We start from the raw sequence: 23086 nt of genomic DNA, 5'->3' as shown, positions 1-23086 counted from the left end.
CCTTCAGGCAGATTCCCACACACACAAAAAAGAAAACATTTATTATAACGCCTTGTTGTTTGTTTGAGAAGTTTGCACTGCTAATGGTCTGGTTTACTCACAACTTCGAGGTATTTTTACTATTCTAAGTTTTGAAGCGAGAAACATGTCAATACCTCGGGAATATTTCTTATTTCAGGGAGCATAATTTATGGTATACATCTTTATAATGGAAGTAACTCAGAGTAGTTAACGATTTAAGTATTTTATTTATTGTCTAATAAATATTTAAAATTTTAGATTTATTAAGTAGGCCCGGGTATGTTCATAAAATTCATGAAATTTCATTTGTTTCCACAAAATGTTTAATTTTTAATTCTCTGATTATAACGATCCAGAGTTCCATTCGAAAAGTCATTATTAGGCGCGGAGAAGGAGTGCTTGAAGGCTTCTCCGCTGCTTTGTTTTTGTGAGTTGTTGGTTTTTGTGAGAGTTTGCTTTATTTAACCAGCCACGACACACTTGGTGATATTCCAAACCGTTCGCGGGACACATGAAATTAAATTATGAAAAAATTCTAATTCAATAGGATAAGGAAAATTTCAAATGATGGTAATGAAGATCAGCGATGTCTTAATGGGTGGGCTCTTGGGGGCACAGTCCCATGACCGTAAGTCAAACTGGGGCTACTAATGGTTTAAGTGGTTTTTTTCGTTCTCAGTTTTTATTAAATACTTGTTTCTTTCCTTCAACATTTCATTCAAATTTGATTATGAAATTCCATTCAGTGTTTCAATACGAAAAATCACTTTTTATATAACTAAGAAGTTGAAAGGGGCCCCAAAATGTTCAAGTGGGGAGCCTCCGAACTCGTATAAAGGCATCCCTTATTATCATCACCAATTTCCGGTGAAAATGACCAACCCGCACAATTTCACGTTAGATTTTGAATAAAAGAGAATCAAGGTCTCCTCGTCACAGTTGGAATATTCATATTTTCTCTAATTAATATTCATTAAGATCTGATAATAACAAATGAGAGGGATTAAAGGGCTGAATTCGGTCTACGGGTTACAGGTTGAGTATGTATGTGGAGAGTAAATAGTTGTGTTAATAAATGCTTATGTATACACACTAGTCTCCATATAATTTATTCATTTCATCCAATGGAAAAATGGGTTGTATAAAAATAGCTCCGTTAATAATTAAAATGGCGTTCTGGTGCAAATTTCACTGAATAAAAAAATTATCACATAGAAGCTGGTTATACAGAGACTATTGAAAGTGACAAATTTTCAGTACAGCAAATAGAAAAAAAATTAAATGCATACTGAAGTATTTGAAGTAGCCTACTGCATATTGATATAAAAGAATATGCTGAATATCATTTATCAACTATTTTTGCATATAACTGAATTATAGATAGCATGGATAAATAAAAATATCAATGCATAAAATGCATATCCATATTGATGCTGTACTTAAGTGAAGGAGATAACCCCATAAATATACAAAAGGGTGTGTATTTCATATGCTCGGTATACAAAATATATACATATCGATATTGTAAAAAGTCTGAATATTTAAAATGTACTGAATACAGTGAAACTCCTAGTTTCAATAGCAGAGGTTTTACTGAGTGGCCTCAACTAACTTCATCGTCATTACAGTAATCAATTTATTGTTGCTGTGGCTCATGTGAAGTGTGCTCCATCGATCGTGACTGAAATTTTATACACTTTCTGGCTACGTATGATCTTAAAGATGAATAACATTTTCTTCGATTTTACAGCTGTATTTGAATGACGTTGTTAATACAAGATGTGCTAATAAAGGGCTATAAAATACGGCGTTTATGAACTGTGATTTTTGTGGTTGTTTCAAGTTATCGACAAAGTACTCTTTATAAAGTAAACTTGGGTAAAAATATTCTGATGAACCTGTGGAAACATGTTTAAATTTTAGCACTGTATGTCTGAAGTTGGCTGTTTCGTATTACGATGCGAAAGTTCGATACGTGACGGATACAAAACAAAACACGAGTTCGGTTCACTCAACCTCGACGTCAAATATTTATATTAAAGAGTTTGTCTTTAATTGATGGCAAAGCAAACTGGGCTTATACCGACTTTGAAAAATATCGTTCGTCGAAAGTTTTACTATAAAAGCCACAGAAAGCTTCAAATCGAAAAGCCCTATTTGTGTTGAACGATTTATTTAACTCATTAGGATTTCCTACGACATGTACAGTAGTTATCGGTTTTTCTCTCAAACAAGACCGAATTCCGTACGCTAAAAGGAAAGTTTTTTTCTTATCGATCTGATGTTGGTTTAAACGGCTAATCATTCAATAGCCGCAAGAATAGAAAACCACAAATAGCTCGTACTGACAACCGATAATGAAACCTTTGAAAAGTTCAACAAATGATTGCTGCTGCAATTTAATTTTTTTTAATTTCAGGAAATAAATATATGTGTTTCAAAAAGAATCAACTGATTTGAAATGCGTATATTGCGAATAATATTGAACATAGACACTTAAGATTAATTTTATATTACATGGCTAATCATAAAGTTTTTTTGCAAATCAAATTAAAGGTTCTTATTATGTCCACAGACCTTGGGATGCACGGCATATGTTTATACGGTAGTCAAATTCGTCCCAAACTTTTGCGAGCATGTTTGCATCCACTGCGAGTGAATTTCTGTGGACTACACGTGTGAAACTGTCGGATGCGCTCCACATTTTTGTCTGACATGCGGGGATGGCCAGGGGATTTCCCTTTACACAGGAATTGTTTATACCACGCCTAATACTCTGAGCGGTAGAATTTTCAACACCAGGGTATTGTCGACGAAAAGCACGATGAATAGTTGCGGGACGGACTATGCGAAGCTTAGAACATGAAACGATTTCTGTTGTGCAGTCGCCATCTTTACAAACCCTGAAGTGGCGGCCGAAGGAAGAGCGTTAGCGCTACCTGTCGGCAACGCGTGAAACTCAAGATTTTCTTCTTTCTACCTATACATTATTCAATCAAAACGGATTAAAAGCTGAATAGCTATAATTTTTTTAAATCGGATGATTCTTTTTGAAACACCCTGTATAAACTGTACAAACCGACTTTGAAATCTGTTTTTATACAGGTTTGAAAAACATTTAAAGTATTTCATATAATTCGGAATATTATCGAAAATTTTCACATGATTTAGAAAATTCATGAATTGCTTTTCCCCCCATAGCTGTTTGGAATAAAATGCTCTTCCGCAAAATGATCCTTCACTACATTATGACTCAAAAACCTTTTTAAGTTCTCATATACATACGTATGTATTCGTAACTATTCAAAATTTAAAATGACATATATATTTCTAAGGTTATGTAATTATATCGTTTATCTTTCTTGAGCACTCAAACGATTATCTGAACAATTTTTCGAATACTAGAGGTCATGATTCATCAAACGAAAACTTCAATTGGGTAAAAATACTTTGAGTATAAAAAAGCTATTATTATGGTATACTCGTTGCATAATCTTGTGACATGAATCAGAAACGTAAATTTAGAAACACGGGATAAATCAGAAAGTTCGGTAAGCCGCAGAGGCTTTGTAAGAATCGCAGAGGCTTTGTATGGCTCGTTCAGTGAAAAAGTACAAGAGAAAAATGATATTGTTTTGAATATTTTGTTATTAAATAATCATCATCATAACTATTATACTTTAGATAGATAGAGAGAGAGAGACAGAGAGAGAAATATGTAAGATAAAAATATATATCTTATACCTTGTATAGATTTATTTCTCTCCTTGTTTCAGATGGAAAATTTAATATTTCAGTTCTTACATTAGTTAGTTTATAATTCGAGTAATTTCATAATTTTTTTATGCTCAATCGTTTTATTTTTTGCCATAGCTCTGATTTAAATTTACTCAATTTAATTTTAGATGTGGTTTTAATTATGTGTTCACTATATTTGAAAAATTTTATGAACTCGCCCAAGTGCATATCATCCTTTTAATTAACATCACACTCTCTACGTATGAAACGGATTTCTTTTTTGTATCTCTTATTTTATCTCATCCAGAGGTCAAAGATACTGTGTCATTCGTTTCTATGTTGGTTAAACTGAAAATATATTTCATATAAATAACCCGAAGTTTTTTTCCAACACGAACATTTCTTTTGGCTTTTTATTTCTTTTTTCATATTCTTTTTTATCTATTTTAATCACCGGTGAGAGAAGAATAAAGCTCTTTCCTTTTTTTTTTGGAGAAGTATAGGATTCATTGATCGTACAGTACATTTTCACGATTGAACTATGACGTTAGGCAAGAGAAGAGTGCTGGCCTTGAGGGAAATGGTTTTTGGCATGTTTTCCTGATCTGTCTCGGGAATTACATGCTGCAGATGAATTCGCTCAGCTTGAAATAAAAAGGAAAAAAAAAAGAACCACACCGAGAAAACTAGTTATACTTCGCTTCGATATTCCTTGATCCGTTTTCGTCAGATGGATAATAATGGTAGCCTCCGGTTACTCATATCAAAAACATGGAAGAAAATATAACCCTATTTCTTTTTTAGTATCAGTAGAAAATGCATCGTTTGTATATTTGAGGTCTGCTTCTGTGGGGAAAATTATGTAACAAAACTATATACAGTCGGATCCCGTTTTAACGAATACTGATACAGCGAAAATCTCGTTTTAACGAACACTTTTCTAATTCTCCAGATAAGTTTACATAGCAACAATGCAAAAGCCTGGAATTTCTTTATAACGAAATTTCGTTTTAATGAAGTGATTTCTCCGGTCTCTTGGAGTTCGTTATAACGGGATTCGACTATATATATATATTTTTTTTTATATGTTCATTTGATATCAATCACACACACAATTTATATTTCAAACTCAGTTCATTCATTGTGTAAAGGGCATTTTTGAGATTAATTTTGGGATATGGAATTACATATACCATACATTATAAACGGTAAGTTGAATAAAAGAACTGCAAAGAAAAGAATTTTTTAGTTTAATAACAATTTATTTAGTGGAACTAAGTAGCGTCTAGATATCAAGAGTTTTATCGTTATGGTTACACTACAGGGTGATTCTAAATTCATGGAACAAACTTTAAGAGGTTATATAAGACACTTAAACAAGCATTTTTGATCATAGAATGTGAGGTTGAATCGCAGTGAAAAAGGCGGTAGAGGGTGTTTTCAGAGAGTGTTCAACAGCACTTCACCAAAAACAAATATAATCTTTTTCCGACGCATTTTCTGCGATATGTGCTATCAACCATTCGAGGGTGCATATGCACCTTCGGATTGAATTGGAGTTTGTTTTTTATTGGTGCAGAGGGACCAACACGGTTATGCTGCGCCAAACAATGATCGAGTGGTATAATGACGTGGTAGAATTTGCATTACAAGGTTGTTACCACGAAAAGACCTACCACATTACAATACTCTGCACCCTCGAATAGTTGATTGCACTTATTCCAGCAAATCCATTAGAGAAATATGATATTTGCTTTTGATGAAGTGCTTTTGTGCATTTTCTAAAAACGCCCTCTACCGCCTTTACTATTGCGATTCGATCACACATTCTATGACCAAAATTGCTTGCTTAGGAGTCTTATATCTCCTCTTAAAGTTTGCCGCAAAAATTTAGAATCATCCTGTATGTAGCACGATTTTTGTCCTTGGTTAGCAGACCACATTTCCCAATTTCTTACGACTGAATACAGAAATTTTACGCTTCAAACTTTTCTTCTGTGGTGAAGATATCAATATTTGTGAATTGTCATTTACCTTGGTTCATTGGGTGACTGGAACATTGAAAATGTAAAAAAAAAACTTTTCGCACTGATAATAATTGAATAATTGTAAAAACTGTAAATAACTTTCAGAAAATTCCTTTTAGAATTCCTGTATGTAGACGTCTCACACAAAATAAAATTTGAGTTAAAAGAGCATTTTAAATTTAAAAAAATGGTGGGACTTTTTCCTTTTTTATTTCCATACACAATTCATCTTCAATTTTTAGCACTCAAAAGTAATTGCCATGGTATTTTGAATGCACTCTCCTTTATACAGGGTGATTTCATAATTCTTCTTCCCGCATTTTACTGGTGAACCGTTGATCCTAGAGCCATACTTCCAGTTAAAAAAATTACCCAAATAATGAGTAGAACTTAGATACGTCATTCATGGTGTAAGGGGTTGTATACTTATTAAAGTAAAAGAATAACTTTTTATACCAACACCCTGTCCCCAAAACATTAAGGAAAGAAGCGTTTTTAGGTAGTTTATGCTGTTATTTAACAACTTTACATCAGTTTTTGAATTTGAATATCTCAGTGAATACCGTACTTATAGAAACGTCGAATTTTTTTTGTTGTCCTCACAAGAGTAAGGGCAACAACTTTATAATTGGGGTTTTGGGGACATGAATGAATGAACGTCAGAATGGTGAATGAACGTTGCTGGAAGAGATCTCGGCAACGGGATAAGTCCAGTGGCAAAGTTCTGACGTTCATTCATTCATGTCCCCAAAACCCCAATTATAAAGTTGTTGCCCTTACTCTTGTGAGGACAACAAAAAAAATTCGACGTTTCTATAAGTACGGTATTCACTGAGATATTCAAATTCAAAAACTGATGTAAAGTTGTTAAATAACAGCATAAACTACCTAAAAACGCTTCTTTCCTTAATTTTTTGGGGACAGGGTGTTCGTATAAAAAGTTATTCTTTTACTTTAATAAGTATACAATCCCTTACAACATGAATGACGTACCTGAATCCCACACGTAATTTAGATAACTTTTCTAATTAGAAGTATGCCTCTAGGATCAACGGTTCGCCAGTGAAATGCGGCAAGGGGAATTAAGTAATCACCCTGTAGATATTTTATATAATTCTCATAAGAAGCCCGCGTTCTAAGTTCATAGTTAAATTTCAGTCTTTTCTCTACGTATGAAATGCCAGTGAAAACACACGCACTTGAAAAAACAATAGCATATCTTTCAACCGATAGCAGCTTTGCGACATAGTACGTTCGTTGTACTCTATTTCAATGCAATTTTAAGAACAGCTACCAATGGTAACTTCTTACGTTGGGAAATAATACATTCTATTCAGAATTTCCGTTTCTATCTAGACTATATTGCTATATATATACTATGCTAGTTTATTTATGTCGTTCTATCTGTTAAAGTTACTTCATTCGAACATGTAGGGAAACGATACCAACACTTTTGTGTACGTATATATTTCCCAGAGAAACCACTTTCTTAGAGATATTTCCCGTAACTTGCATTGTGTTCAATTTTTTTTTCATTAGTTATTTGAATATCTGAATCAGCTTTGCCCTGTTCTAATAGATTGCAAAATGAATCATATATTGTAACTCATGTAGGAAGAGATGAAAAGAGACTTCTTCAAGGAAAGTTTTGGATTTTCATATCATAGCCCTCTTCTATTGTGAGAGATAGAAGTATCGGTTCTTTCAAGGCTTGCGAGAACTTATAAATCTCGCAATATTTTCGCAAGGGGCGGGAATACACCCACTTTTCTTGAAAGTAAGGATTATTATATGCGTATGAATAAAGAATTTCCATACATGCGAGTTTTGTGATATAACTGGTTCCATGTAAGACGATGTGTTTAAAACTTGCTAGAAAATGAAATTTCTCCGGAGCAACGATTCTCATGGACAATACGCATATGTAAGGTCTTTAAGTTCCTTCTATTTAATTCCAGTGAAGCATTCTTTCGGTGCTGCAATCATATTTCCGAATACTCATTTAATTCGTGGGGCAGATAAGTCAGTTTCTGTCATCTAACATCGCTAGGCGAATGGAAATCCAAACGTCAAGAACAGCTGTTATATTGGTGTATACGGAAAAGTGAACGTAAATATTTAATGCATATTTAAAAGAATTTTTCCATTAATAGAAACATTTTCGTTAAGAAATATGGTGATGTTCGTGTACGTAATTTAAAAAGAGAAGAAAATCTCTAGAATAAAATATTGTGCATATATACAGTGTGTCTACTCTTATCGTTATCTAATAACTGATTTTTAAACCGTTAGTCTTAGAGGTAACTTCAACAAAAGTTTTTGATGACATGCTTAAAACATTTTTTGATGCATATATTCTGCAAGTATGTATTTTCAATCTTAACAATTGAAAGTAGTTTTCAGACATATTAGTGAACTTAGAGAATGTCACAATAACGATTCTCAGATCATGATACTGCTATGACCAGCCTGTATTCTACCAGCAATAGTTACAGAATTTTGTTTTCAGAAATTTTTCCCCGGCTGTCGCAGCAGCTATCAATTCTATCTATCTTTAGATTCTTTGGATTGCATCTGCTTTGGAGTACTGCACACAGTGTTCGCTACGCTAAAATTTTAGACAAGTTTAGCTCTTTGGTCCATTTAGACAGTGGATTGCTCAACTGTAGTGTGTCAGCCGGCCCTTTCGCATCTTTTCAGCCAACATCCACCTCTCCCTATAACGGCACTTGATGCTCCATCCACTGACTTTACTTCAGCTAGTTATATATTAACAAACATAGGTATAGATCTTAGTTACATATTTATTTTTATGAATTAATTTTTTCTTGGGTATTTACAAACATTCGATGTCATGTGTTCATATACTATACAATCATGGGTTTGGCCCTATAAGCGAAATGATGGATCGATTGTTTAATCTGTGGCAGCAACGACTGATGTATTTTTAGACTGCTTTGCATGAATCTCATTTTATATTTTACCACGCTAACTCACGACTCTTGCCTTATTTCATTAATTACAAGTAGTTGATGCAAAAAAATAGGAGTTGATTACAATATAATGTAACTCAACTGCCTATATAAGTGCCATTTATTAAAAAAATAACATTGATAATAACATAATTGATAAATAACATAACAAAATGCAGTAGAAGTTGGTCCATCCTAGTGCATCACAAAAAAATATATTAAAAGTAAAATTTTAAAATGTTGCTGAATTTACAAGTAGCTTGCATTTACGTAAAATTGCTTCCCACCTTATCATTTTCTAGCTGTCGAAACCTAAGCTTCCTGTGACGGTCAGTCAAGCAAAGATGGAATTAAGTGGTTAGCCTCTGAGCCACAAGTCATCAATCTCTAGATATCGGACTAATTAGTTCAAGGAAGCGTCGAAAACATATTCTTGACAGCAAGAAAACACTTTGCTGCTTTCCATCTGCATATTCGTAAAACTGACTGAACCTCGAATAAAGGTTTTTCAATGTGTAGCAAAAGACAAGTTACTATTGTGTAATTTGTAAAGAGGTAATGATGATCACATTGAAAAACCACGAATAGATTATTTTGATTCAATTTTGTATCCAATCATTTTCTTGCAGGATTTTGAGGTTTCAATTTAAAATAAAACCACAAATATCATTTTTTGCCCCTAAAAGAAAGATATAACTATAAAATATCGAACTGTGATATATGCTTATGTATAACTTTTTCCAATTAGAATACATCCACCTGCGTTTTATAAAAACTACGTGCTTTCATCCTCTTATAAATATCCACCACAAATACCTTCGAATTAATTTTATGAACATTCACTGATTCGTCATTTGTATTTTTCATGGCCGAAGTCGAATAGTATGATACCGCGGTATAATGCTTTGCAATAGAACATGAGTTCAGAGTCAAATACTTTTACACCGAACCAAAAAGCCCAGCTTTAAAATAAATAATATTTCGCTGACGCTGAAAATGATGGAGATACTCTGTATAGTTTTAACATTTCCCACCTTGTTTTTACTTAAACTAGTGATAAATGGAGTTTGTATAATTTTCTTTATTATAAAATATCAATTTGCTTGAAATATTGTTCGCACACTTCTAAAGAAAAAGCTACTCATGAGACTTTATTATAATCTAGTTTATAAACCACGAATTATGCTGGTGTTTACTGCTATGTTAATTTTATGAGACATTCAAAAATTAAAACTATGTAATTTTATTTGCAAACACAATTTTTGTGTGTTTGTGTGTGTGAGTGAATTATGATAAACTTGGACACCTGAACATATAGGATTTGTTACTGGATCATCAGTAATTCCTAATAAAAATGTTGTGCCGACTCTTTTGATTCCAAAGTGAAATTAAAATAAATTATCTCTTTTTATTTTTACAAAATTAGAAATAATCGTTTATTTTTCCAATATCGGTTTCTTTCTTAACGTATCGAAAAAAATTCTTTTATTTTGCAAAAGCTTAGATACCACGTGGTAGAAAGCCCAAATAACATTCGCGGTAAAGGAATTTTTGCTACTTTTGAATAGATAAATGAAGAATTGGGGGGGGGGGATGATCTACAAGCCTTATTCTCTATTGATTCACCCCCACAGCCCCCCGTATCGACCGGCATGGCTGGCGCCATCTATCGATTAAGGGGCAATATAATTGTTTTGGAGCTCCCTCTTCTGGACCAAAACGATTCGCGATCCAAGTCCAGCAACGTTGTCACATTATTTGGTTATGCACTCGACGAAAGGGGCTTGAACAAACGCCTTTCGACTTGGAAAAACAACAGCCTCACAGCTATAGCAGTTGGAGTTTTTGTGACTTGGGGCACATCATTGAGCCTGTTTGCTACACAATGCTTGGTAAGTGCACATTGTGCAATCACACTAGTTCACTTCTTATCTTTATTCTGAATCGGATCATTTAGAATTGAAAAAAAACTTTATTTAAAAAAATCGAGCTTTTGGTAAGAGGAAAATAAGTTATGCTGGCATGGTTTTGAAACTGAAAAAAGTGTGTTTGAAAATGTCTTTGAGGTGTAGAATTTTTTTCACTTTGTTGAATATTATACATAATAAAGTGGTGTGAGAACTCCTTACTAATTGCTTATTTAAACATGAGTTGAATAAAACAAAATACACCCCCATTATACTTTCTAAATATTCACCCTAGAGGTAGTAACCTGTCAAACAAGCAAATAAAGTGAAATCCGAAATACAAACAATTAATTAAAATAATGTCTTACATAATATATAGAAACAGAACGTATCATTCTGTTATTATTCTGTTCTGTATAAAGTAATGAACTTTAGTGATATTTGAAATACACGGGATGCAATATACTTTACATAATACATACATTATTAATTTCATCGCTTTTCGGCCTTTTGGCTAAGATCAAAGTGTAGTAATTTCATAGTAATGTATGTATACATTAATTTAATTAATATATACATACATTAAATTTCATAGAGGACTCTACTGAAAGAAAACTGAAGAGTAAAAGGACCAGAATTTTAATCAAGAATAAGAACTTATAAAGAATTAACGTCATACATATTCTGAAAGGTTCGAAATTATAAATTATATGAAGTTGTAGTGTTATTTTACTGCTGATCACTGAAGTAAGAGCCATTTTATATTTGCGGTGTAAGTCATGTGAGCATGTATGATAGTGCCATACTTTACTTTGTAACATTCCTATAATTACATTGTCAGAAACGTATTCTCCTTTATAGAGCTCATGGCATACGTATGGCATATCTGAAGAAATTTTACATATAAATATAGTTTGGCATTAATTAACACTAAATTGACTATACATTTACACTTCACAATATGCACTGAAGACCTATCATTCAAATACATGTGTATCTACGTTTAAGAAATCTTTATCTTTTCACACTACGACTTTTTACTGTAGAGTGTACTGAAAACAAGATCATACAAAGATAACCTAACTTTACTGACAACAATGATTTAACTAATCTGTTTTCTTTTTTTACATGTGAATACGTGATAGATAAGATTAAGAATGTGACCTTTGATTGCTTCTCAAGTTTTTGCTTCTAAATCTTATGGGAATTTATTTGTACCTTTACATAATTCACCTTTTTTTAAATAGAATGAAAGAATGAATTAATGAACAAACTGCACGCTTGTATACCCATTTAACTAATAGTACTCTTAGTGAAGGCTTATGCAGTCAAATATATCTCACCAAGTAATTTATCAGTTCTGACTGGTATTTAAAACATCCAGAACTCGTACAACACGAGTTTTCGCACGTTAAATACCCTAATATACCAGGATAGTAAAGGGTGTGGTGGCTCTTTAGAATTCATTTCTTGAATTTCCCCAGAGGTTCCGATGCGTTCCGTCCCATGTTTATTGGTCGTTAAAGTGTCATGTCTGGTGGAGCGTAATTGATTGCATTAAAACATTATAAACAGATGATATTCAATTCAGTTAATACACGGGATATCGAAAGGCGAATATAATATTTTTAGTTTGAGAAATTGTCAAATAACTAATATATAAGAAATGCATGAATTTAATACATTCGTATTTAATATATTGTTACATGCACACGCACAAACTAGCTATGCATAATAAATAGCTGTATAACTATTTCTGTGAAAAAAAGTTTATCGTACCGTGTTGTCGGTATAATAAGGAGTAGATTAGTAAATCCCATCTGGCATTGCTTATAATTTTTTTTAAAAGAGGTGAGTACAAATTATATATACTACAATATTTTAATTACTATATATAACTGTTATTTTAAAATAGAATTCCTAAGTAAACACAAAGTCGCTCAAAAATCAATATTATCATATTGATTATTGAGGGTGCCGCCTTTTAGCCTAGTAGTTAGTGCACCAACAACTTGTTTGATGGGTACTTGGATCCTGGTTCAAATCTAAATGAGAGGCTTGTAAGCATAGAGCCGATAGGAATAGTCTTTAAACGACAAGTTCCGGTCTAATTAATTATACTTGTAATGTAAGAAAATACGAACCAGAAAATGAGAAGAATGATAAAAAAAAAATGATCACCGAAAGAATGGAAATTTCATTTTTCCTCAATCAATATTTATCAATCGACGTTTTGTATTTGATGAGATTGACCAATTACCAGTGATGATTGCAAAATTTTTATTCAAAATTGTAAAATAAGTTATGTTGATAATTGCGGTTAAGATTTTTTTTGAAAGTGAACAAATATATATATTTAATGTTGTAAAAAAATATAGGCATAAGAACAAAAACTGCAATAGGACAATGAAAATAATCTTCGAATATCTTGGAAGGTTATGTTTATGCTCAAAAAATTACGGAAGCCAGCTCCAGATGCTAACACAAGCACTGAAAGAAGTAAGTAAGAAGCATTATACTAAAGCTGAGTAATTATAGCCATGAAAGAAAATGGGAATGATGCCATTTAGGTTAGCTGGAGAGGATCATTTGTCAGGGATACTTCGGGGATTCCTTCATAAAGGGAAAAAGCGAACAAGAACACTAAAAGAACTTCTTTATGATTCGCCATAGCGTACATAGCATAACGGTGTTAATGATCGTTACCCTAAAAGAGGCTGATCTTAAGCCGGCACATTTAATTCTGTTAGCATAATCACTTTCTCGTTGCAAAGACCTTGTAAATGGCCCACCATCGGAATTAACGCGCAAACTTTCATTAGAAGAGAAACAACACTATATGCAAGAAACCACACATTTCGACGCCTTTTTTTTTCTCTTCTTACACGGGGACGACAACCAACTAAAGATGAACGACACCACTTTGTTACACGTAAAAATTAGTTTCGAACTGGAATACCAAGTACAAGGCAAATTTTTCTTTTTCGTTTTTGGAAGTAAACGCGTGTCAGACAGAAGCAACTTGTGTGAAGTTTGAGGTGATTTTTTTTAATGAAGTACGGTAATCAGAGTTTCTCGTTGCCTTAATGTTTCTGTTGATATGATCTGGCAAAAAATTGAAGAAAGTAGAAGAGCTTTTTACGTATAAGCAAATTGAAATTACGTGCTTAGCCCGTTAACGCCCGCACCTTGATGCACTTTGAATTCCATTTCGATATTGGGATATTTTGTTAAAATTGCACCAATTGAGAATTTCCAAGATGATTTTTAAATACAGTGAAACCTCACTACAACGATACTCGATATAACGATAAATCCCTCTACAACGATATATTTTCGAATCTTGTTTGGAATCACCTATAGTTTAATAATGAACTCCTCTCGATATAACTATATATATATCCATTACTTCATTAAACCCCTCTACAACGATATTTTTTAAGGAGATTTAGAAACCAAACAACGATATTTTTTGTATTTCGCTCGAAATATCCTTCAATATATTTTTAAACTCGTCACATATTGCAGTTCTTCCGAGAACGTTTAATATTATCGGTATTTGGAACCACCTGATCACCGAAAGCGTTGAAGTTTTTGGCATCGGCACTTTTTGTGCGATACACCAAAGTGTATCGCGATAAACCTCTTCACAGGGGCAATACAATGAAACCTCGATATAACGATACTCTGTGAACTAACTAAGAAAAAAATATCGTTGGAGGGGTTATCGTTTTTCAGATTGGCAGCAATTTAACATTACAGTATAGATAGTTCCAAACAGGACTTTAAAAATATAGTTGTAGAGGGATTTATCGACACGGTAGTATGAATTTGATGGCATGGGATGATAATGTTGCCTCTCGGTATAACGATAATCTCTCTACAACGGTAATTTTTCTTGGTCCGCAGAATATCTTTACATCGAAGTTTTACTGTACATCAATAGGAAGTATGAATACGGACGACAAGTGTTCTCAGCTGAGGACTGCAAAATATGACATATTTGAAAATAAAAGTTAAATGAAACGGAATTGAATAGTGTAAGTTATTTACATTAAACTGTAATCCGGATAGTCAATTACGAAAGAATCTCTTGCATGAAAACCAATATAATAACCTCAATAATATAACCTCCCGGTTTGAGCATGGATGTTTACTAACACTAACAAATTCCCTGGACGGATCATGCTGATCCCTTGGGAATACGTGAGGATCGCGTTATTATTAAAAAAAAAAAAAATAATAATAATAATAATAATATAATGCCGAGAATTTTTGAAACAAAAGTACCCACGAGATAATAAAATACACACATTTCAAGAGTTCATTTCTAAACCAGAAACGAACATCTTGGTAACAACAGGCTTGTTACGTCATGGTGTGAACTAAGAATTTCTTTCAACTACCTTTTTAGAATTTTTCTAAAAAAATTATTTAGTTTTTTAGTAGTTATAGAAGTTTTATATTCATAGTTCTTTTTCTTAAATATAATGGAAACTGTCAGTTTTTCCGTAAAGGGGAAATTCTGCCCAACATGATTAAACCGTCAATCATTTAACAACGCTTGCTTATACCGCAATTCATGCCGATATCAGTAAATGAAAAGACTATATATATTGAGAACGCGAAAAAAAAATTTTACTCATCAAAAACTAAATGCCATCGAATAATATGAATTTTATAAAAGTCAGAAGATCTTTTCTGAGAGAGAAATTCCTATGTAAATTATGCAATGCATTTTAGACTTCAAAGTTGGAAGCGTTTTTGATAATCTCGATTAAAATCTTTTTTTTTAGATTTTACGTGTCACTTTGTAAATATATAGAACTTATCTGATCCTTCGCTTTTAAAGGAACTAATATATTATCTTGGAATTATCGATTCGAACATTTGCTACACTTCAATAGCGCGCATAGAAGCCGAATTTTATAACTGAGCAAAAGTTGGATGATTTTTTTAAAATTAATACCGAATCTAAAAATTTTATATTTCAAAGCATATTAGGCTTCCAAGAAAGATTAAAGTGAAGTTTTGTAACACTTTCGCAAAACGAGTGGAAAATGGATGACCACGTGCATCATTTCTTCGACTGCTTGCACATTCATCAAATGCGCTCCCCTATTTGCTCTCACAGAATTCAGCCCATAGACTGTCAGCGGAAACCGGGGATCCTGAGTGAGCATGCGTGAAAGCAGTTTGTTCTCTGGAATTCCATCTCCCAAACATCCATATAATATCTTTCATCAGCGATTGTGTTAACAGACCAGAAATTGATCACCGTGTGTGAGCATTATAGAACTCACTCGAAATAATGAACGCTATGAACCTGCCTTTCGTGGATCATAAATAAATTTTACCTCAACATTTCCCGTATTGCTTAGCTCCATCATGCTAATTGGCTAGTTTATGAAACTGCTCAAATGGAAATTTGCAACTGGCATCGTCGAAATTAATCTTCTTAATTAATCTTTCCTACATTTTAGCAAAATCAGAGCAATGACATACATTACCATATATAGACCCTACAGTTTCTTTTCTTTACGACATTGTAGACAATAACGATATTCTTCAAAGATATTGTAAAATTAATCAAACACTTCTACAGGATAAATCATGCTGATGCGGATTAACTTCTTTAAATCTGAGCAAAAACTAACCATTAAAAGAATTTTTTTTGTTTTTATTGTATGTCAAAATGCCCTTTAAAAAGAAAAAAATAATAATTAGGGTATATATCTTTGCAAAGACCATTGCGCATACCATAAGTCTTAACTTGAAAAAAGATTCATTATAAAACCATTTAAAATCATTAAAAACCGTTAAAAATGAAGATGCAAGTACTGTATGTGCATCTCTGGAGCGAAGAGGTTAAGCAAATGCGAATAAGTTTGGTTGGAAGGTCTTTGATCATTTTTGTCGCATCATGGTCATTATCTGCACACGAGGGCTAATTAGACCGGGACCTACAGTTTATTACCAATTTCAAACGGCAGTGTCCTAAAATTTTTTTCAAATTTTTTTCCAAAAAAATTGGTGCACACACCCCTCCTATGCGGTAAGAATGTGTTCAGTGACCATACAGTTGTACATTCGTGTCAGTTGGAATGTGTGTTGCTCGTTAAAAAAAAAAAACACTTATAAAAGTAATATTTGAGAAAATTAATATTAATATAATTTCTTAGAGTAAAGTACTGCAAATAAATTTCCTGAGCCATGTTGAAAAACATGCCTGGTCACTTACGCACTAGACGACTCAGTTGTGCTTAGTTTGACAAAAATACAAAATAAAAAAGAACATACTCTTTTCTAATATTTTCTATTAGTACCTTGAAATTGCTTGTCATAAAAATATCGCATTTCAATTAATTTTGCTTTGATCGCTTATGGTTTTTCCCCCCGAGATGATACGGGCTGAGACAAAACTAATAGAAAGTATGAGCTAATACAAGTCACAAAAAGTATATCGGAATAAATTAATCTGCATGTTTGCTTAGAGCTGAGTCTCGTGTCGTATGAAAAATTTGCTGTACCACATTACTTTATTATGTAGGTTTATTTGCATTTGTTTGTGCTCTAGAAATGAAGCCTATCTCGGATATCTCGGTCGTAAAAATTTTTCATGGGTAGCAGAAAACTTTTGTTTTCCTCAAGGCTCTGAATTTTCTTCGTACTCTTCAACTTCTTACTGTTTCGTTTTTCGAATTCATAGGCAATTCAAAGAAAGGAAAATTGACTTTTCAAATGATCATACCAAGTTTTTTTTTTCCAAGAAGAATTCGGTAGCATAACTTTTTTGATAGGCTGCATACCTTATCTGACAATTCTCCGGAAATCAACATGGAGTTTTTGAGAAAGAGTTTCTTGAGAAACTGACGACAGCTTGCTATACCTGAAGGCAATACTATCGTCGGCTGTGACGATCGGAATGTGAAATCTCTTGTGACATTCCTATATATGCATATAAAATATCCAGACAATGAGAGAACGGCCAAACAACGTATAGTGTAGTGTCAACATTTTTGTTTCAACCTTATCGAACTCAGAATAAAATGTATATGGGCATGGCAGTAGCGGGGAAGATACTTGAGAAGCATCTATATGAGAAGTTTGCAACATTTGGAGAGATAGATAGGATATTTGTAGAGAAAAAAAATGTAAATTGTTCTTTTTGAAAGTTTGAATATTATGGCATCAGGATTCGAAGATTTTATGTGTTTCTAAGGCATTTGGAATACCGAACAGACTCATCGTTCTCCATCTTAGCGCGAAAAAACCAGTTTTCTGATCAAAGTGACGTCAAATCGTTAAATAACAGTGGCATAGGGAACAACTGTCAGCTGTAGTGAAATACTGACGTCACACTTCGCACAAATATGGCGAATGAGCCAGCCTGGGATTTCCAGGAGCTGTAATGAAATCGGAAATCGTCTATTATGATAGAGTTACAATTTTGACCAAGGCCGGGGTTACCAGTTTTATGAAATTTCTTTCATAGAGCTTGAAAAATGCAACCAGTAAGCATATCGAATTGATAGGCTTATTGGTTGTTTTTTTTCAAGTTTTGTAAAAGATCTTTTATCAAACTTATAGTGTAATCCCGGCTTTATCTTAATTTCGGAGAATTGAATTTTTCGTTCGTAATGACATTATAAATCAGTTCACTTTCGAGGAATTTTACTGGCACTATCGACAAATGCAGCTGAGCTGGTTTCGTAATTGACGACATTGATTATTTTCAATTTTTGTACTAAATTACAGCAAACCTGCTGCAGTTATTTACTCTCTGTGATTCTTACATAACATAATATTTTTATATTTTTGAACCCAGAACGATTGAACACTGTCTTAGGTCGGTATCGCACTGTAAAAGTTTGATAAAATATACTTTACAAAACTTGAGAAAAACAACTACTCAATTAGCCTATTGGTTGAATTCGCTCGAATGTAATTGATGCACTTATCGGTTGCATTTTTCAAGTTTTGTAAAGGAACTTTTATCCAATTTTTTAGTGTAATTCCCGCCTGATACTTGTATACAGGGTGTCCTGTAAGTCCTAATGAGACCTTTTTCTCATCAACTGTTCGTTGTAGAGGTATGTTTTCAATTTAAAAAATGCTTGCAATGTGTTCAGAAATCATCCTGTGCCAGTTTTGAGAGAAAAACACAATGTTGAAAAATTAAAAAGAGCCTAAATTTCTATACAGTCCGTTGTCTTTTAACTTCCAATCAGAAAGTTTTTGCCCTGCCTCTTCTGAGGCCAGCAAAATAAATTCCATGTTTCCAAATTCAGTATTAGTTGAGATATTTGAATTCAAAAGTTGGAAAAGAACAGCATAAACTAACGGACGAAGCTGCTTTCCAAGCAGCAAAGCAGCTTCAAACCTCTTTTTACACTGTTATTTCCACACTTTTTTCTAATTGGAAGTTAGAGGACGGTGAGGGTATATAAATTTGGATTTTTTTCATTTTTTGACACACTGTATTTTCACTCCCAAAACTGTCACAGGGAGATTTTTGAACACATTTTGAGAATTTTCATATTGAAACCATACCTCTACGAGAAACGGTTATACGATAAGGGCCGCATTAGTACTTACAGGACACCCTGTATAGTATTCCATCATTTGCATATGATTTCTAATTAGTTTTGTTCTTTCACCATGTCAGTAACTATTGATTGTTGTTTACCATCTTTTCAGCACAATCCGTAAACTCAAGCTGCATCACAATAGTAAATTGTCATTTTGCGATACTTAATTCAATTCTATTACAGCACAAACAATAAGAATAATATATACTAAGCTTTGAGGCGCATTCCAGATTTAGGAAACAAACAACTACTGTATTTCAACTGCGAGGCCGAAATTAAAGTTGCTCTATAAATTGCACTGCATCGATTTTCCTACTATGCAAATCTCTAAAAGGAGTGTTATGATCGGCTGTGTTTCTGTGTGTGTTAGGCAGTCCGCAATAACGTGCATCAACAAAAAAAGTTAAGTCAGCTGAGTATTTCAACATATTTAACAATCAACTTTATCCAACTATAGACATGTGCTACTCTGAAGGTGATGGTACATTTAAAATGGACTTATTGATCTTACACTGCAAAATATTTTCCAGACCAGACTCAGAATTTTTCGATGGTGACTGGGCCTTAAAGCGGGCCATTAGACAACAAACAGGCTGGGGCCCCTAGGGGACCCCCGGTGAAGGGAAAGACAAGTGAGTAATGTATGTGAAGTTGTGTAAGTGCATGTATGAATTGGGAAGGTTTGGGAATAAATAGCCTTTTTGTCATAAATCGGTAGTCAATTAAATGGTACTGGCGATTAATTAAAATTAAACAATGGTAAAATGCTGCCACTGCCTCACGTTGTTAGTATTTTTAATATTAGCTTCGCTGTGAAGAAGCTCGGTCGGGCAAAACTTCTTTGATGTTTGCCTGAGCGTCTCGTATTGTTGAAACGTGACTCGATTCCCTATTGGCTGGAACCTGAAAAATACATATTTCATATACAAAAATATTTTCTAAAACGGCACGAGGTATCATTGGAATACTCAGATTAACTACCCTCACCTATAATCGAGAGATTATGTGATTTGTTTGAGAGGAATCTATAGAGCCGTTCAACTCTGTTCTGAATCACAAGCTTATTATTAAAATATTGATGCAAATTTAGCTAAAAATAAGTGTTGAGATATTTCATGAAATACATTGTCACGGCGAATGCGAGCGTGATTCGTGTTGAAGTTAACAAAGTGTTACAATATGCAGCTTTTTCTGGCCAGTCAGTGTATTAATTATTTCGTTCATAAGTGATTTATTCAGTTCCTGACACGGGAAATTTAAGTCATCATGGCATCTTTTTAATGATATATTGAAACTAACATTACTTATTCCTAGGCATAAAATAACTTATACATGCTAAAAAATAAGTCCTTCATTAATCTTTAACTTTCATGTTGTTGAGTTAGATATTTTTGTGTAGGAATTCTTTGTTTTATATTGCAAGTTTTACATTTTCCACGTTACTCAATGGTGCTTCGCTTGTGGTTACTCAGACTCTTGTTCGAAACAAATTTCTTTTGTGATATGTATTTGATATTTTGTCCTACTACAGTATTTTATATTTCTATTCTTGAAGCTTTCCGACGTCTCGAGAGTCCAAACTCAGTGTAGCACACTTTTTTATCAAGTAAAAATTTAAGTTCCTGTATAATAAACATGTATAACATATTACCCAGCTCATAATTTCGCAAGCGCGTTGTTCGTCTCTAATAAAAATTTTTTAATTTACGCATTCAATCCTATTTGCACACTGAGGTACAGATACAGTAGCGCTCAAAAGTCTTTTGACAACCATAAATGTGTCTGAAAAATTTGTATTTGAATTTTTTAATGAAATATCTATATATATCCTATGAAACGTAGACACTCAGTCTCATTACAAACTATTATGAACAAAAAATTGCGTATCTATATTTTAAATTCAGAAAAAAAATTAATTTATGTTGGCTCAAAAGTCTTTTGACACCAACAAACGAGCAAGCAAACACCCACTAATTAATCAAATCAGTCATGCATTGGGCACCATTACAAAGTAGAATAAGTCAACACTTTTTTGGAAGCAGACTAGATTGTAAAACTACTTGCCAAGTTTTGGTATGGACTCAATAATTTTATCCCATGGCCAGTGGATATTTTTCCCATTCTTTTCCCGCACGATTTAAAAACCATCGAATTTAAGTAATTTCTCTCTCCGATTGTCTATTGAACTCAATACATAAATGCTTGATGATATTCAAGTTATGGGTCTGACTTCCCCACCAATAATTCTCATTTTGTTGAATTTCAAGTAATTTCTAACAACTTTTGATCTATATTTACGGTCGTTGTCGTGCTCGAACATCGGTAATAGCACCGTACGTAAGGCCGTCAAGGACGACATGTGGTTATGAAATACATTTTTATTACGAAACCTTGTGTTTTTTTCAGAGGGTAAAGGGTGCCAACATCGTCCGTTAGCAGAGAAGCTTATCCAAAGCTTACCAAATTTCGCATTCGTGTTCAACAGTAAGAACCTATAACAACCTGTAATACCTTATTAATTACATTACAGCTGTAGGAGCCCGTAACACATCATATGCTGCATTATACATTACCTATTTGTACCTTGGGTTGTTTCTCTTGTCAATAGAAAGATTGGCATAACTCTCCCTTGCCCTTTTGTAATGAGTAATAACGATTTTTTTTTCACTTTGGAAAAAAACCAAACAAGTCCATAATGTTCAGCCAACGTTTTATAAGTGATGCACACCATATTCAGTCCGTGTTTCGAATTTAATTCATCAGGCTTTTCGCTTAGTTGACATTTCGAGGATCTCACTTTGCTTGCATTTTGGTTGTTCTAGCTAGTTATTGTATTCCTTGGTCGTATTGAAAGAAAATTAGAAATTCCATAGAATATTTTTTATAGTTTTTATTACGTGTTGTGCATAATCTTACTATAAATTCAGATTAAATAAGAATTAATTACTTCCATATTTGATTAAACTATATTTGTTATATACACTTTCGATAAGTCCAAAAAGAGAAATTAGAGAATAAAAGCTCACTAACCCTAAGCAAACAATCTTCAGCTACAGGTGTCGATAAATATCTTCCTTCTGCTTTACATGTCATGGTCAGGGCAATGCATGCAAATGAGTTGGCACTACAAACGTAATTGCATTTGTCAAAAGACTTTTGAGCGCCACTGTATGATATAATTCAGCCAAAAAAGTGATTTATAAGAATGAGAAAAACTCAAAAGACATTCAGCCAACGTGATGATCAGTAAAAGATGACGCGAAATCATCATTTGAAAAAAGGGTAAAAAAATAGTTTCATTCGATCAATAAACAAATTGAATTCGACGTAGAATATCGCAACAATTTAGAAGCACCATTGTTGTTTTTGAGAGGGATGCAGTGCAATGCATGGCCATTCTTTACTTCTAATACAAATGGCAGCCGAAAATATCTGAGAGATAGCTACTAGCGAGAGGGTGGGACATACATAATAGACCCTTCGCTTGCTGGTATAATTATATTATCGATAGCTATGATTTCAGGGAGTGCGGATGGTGGTGTTATGGATGTATCTGGAGCGCAATAATGCTTGAATTGATACAACCGCACTCAGTTCATGGTCGGGTGGTCACTATCAGTCGTCGGAAATGTGCTTGGCAGTAGATCATCAGTTTTCCGTTGTGTGGAGAACTATAAAAACACATTGGCAGAGAGGGGAATTCAATGCGATCTCCTCTTCATTTTAGTGCTTCAGCAAGATTTCTTTCATGCCATGCTGTTGAATCACCGCAACTAGTGCCTACTGCCTGAAATGCGTTCCATAAACTAAAAAAAATCCATTCAAATCTC

General features: G+C 33.5%; 1 protein-coding gene and 1 pseudogene across 1 annotated transcript in view; both read left to right on the top strand.

Moving 5' to 3' along the window:
* Positions 1 to 10477: 10477 nt before the first annotated feature.
* The window catches only part of LOC149080647 (follistatin-related protein 5-like), a 185969-nt gene continuing 173360 nt past the window's right edge, over positions 10478 to 23086 (top strand). The window contains exon 1 of the mRNA XM_089239816.1: positions 10478 to 10650. Coding sequence (XP_089095942.1) covers positions 10644 to 10650 — 7 coding nt within the window. The 5' untranslated portion in view covers positions 10478 to 10643. The remainder of the gene's footprint in view (positions 10651 to 23086) is intronic.
* On the top strand, positions 11160 to 11270 carry LOC149080648 (U2 spliceosomal RNA; annotated as a pseudogene).

This window comes from Pholcus phalangioides, unplaced genomic scaffold (assembly GCF_987345545.1).
Source record: "Pholcus phalangioides strain wild (caught in Gottingen) unplaced genomic scaffold, Ppha-v1.0 ptg000011l_1, whole genome shotgun sequence".
Lineage (NCBI taxonomy): Eukaryota > Metazoa > Arthropoda > Arachnida > Araneae > Pholcidae > Pholcus > Pholcus phalangioides.
Note: the sequence above shows the minus strand (reverse complement) of the source record. Positions and strands in the feature narration are given on the sequence as shown.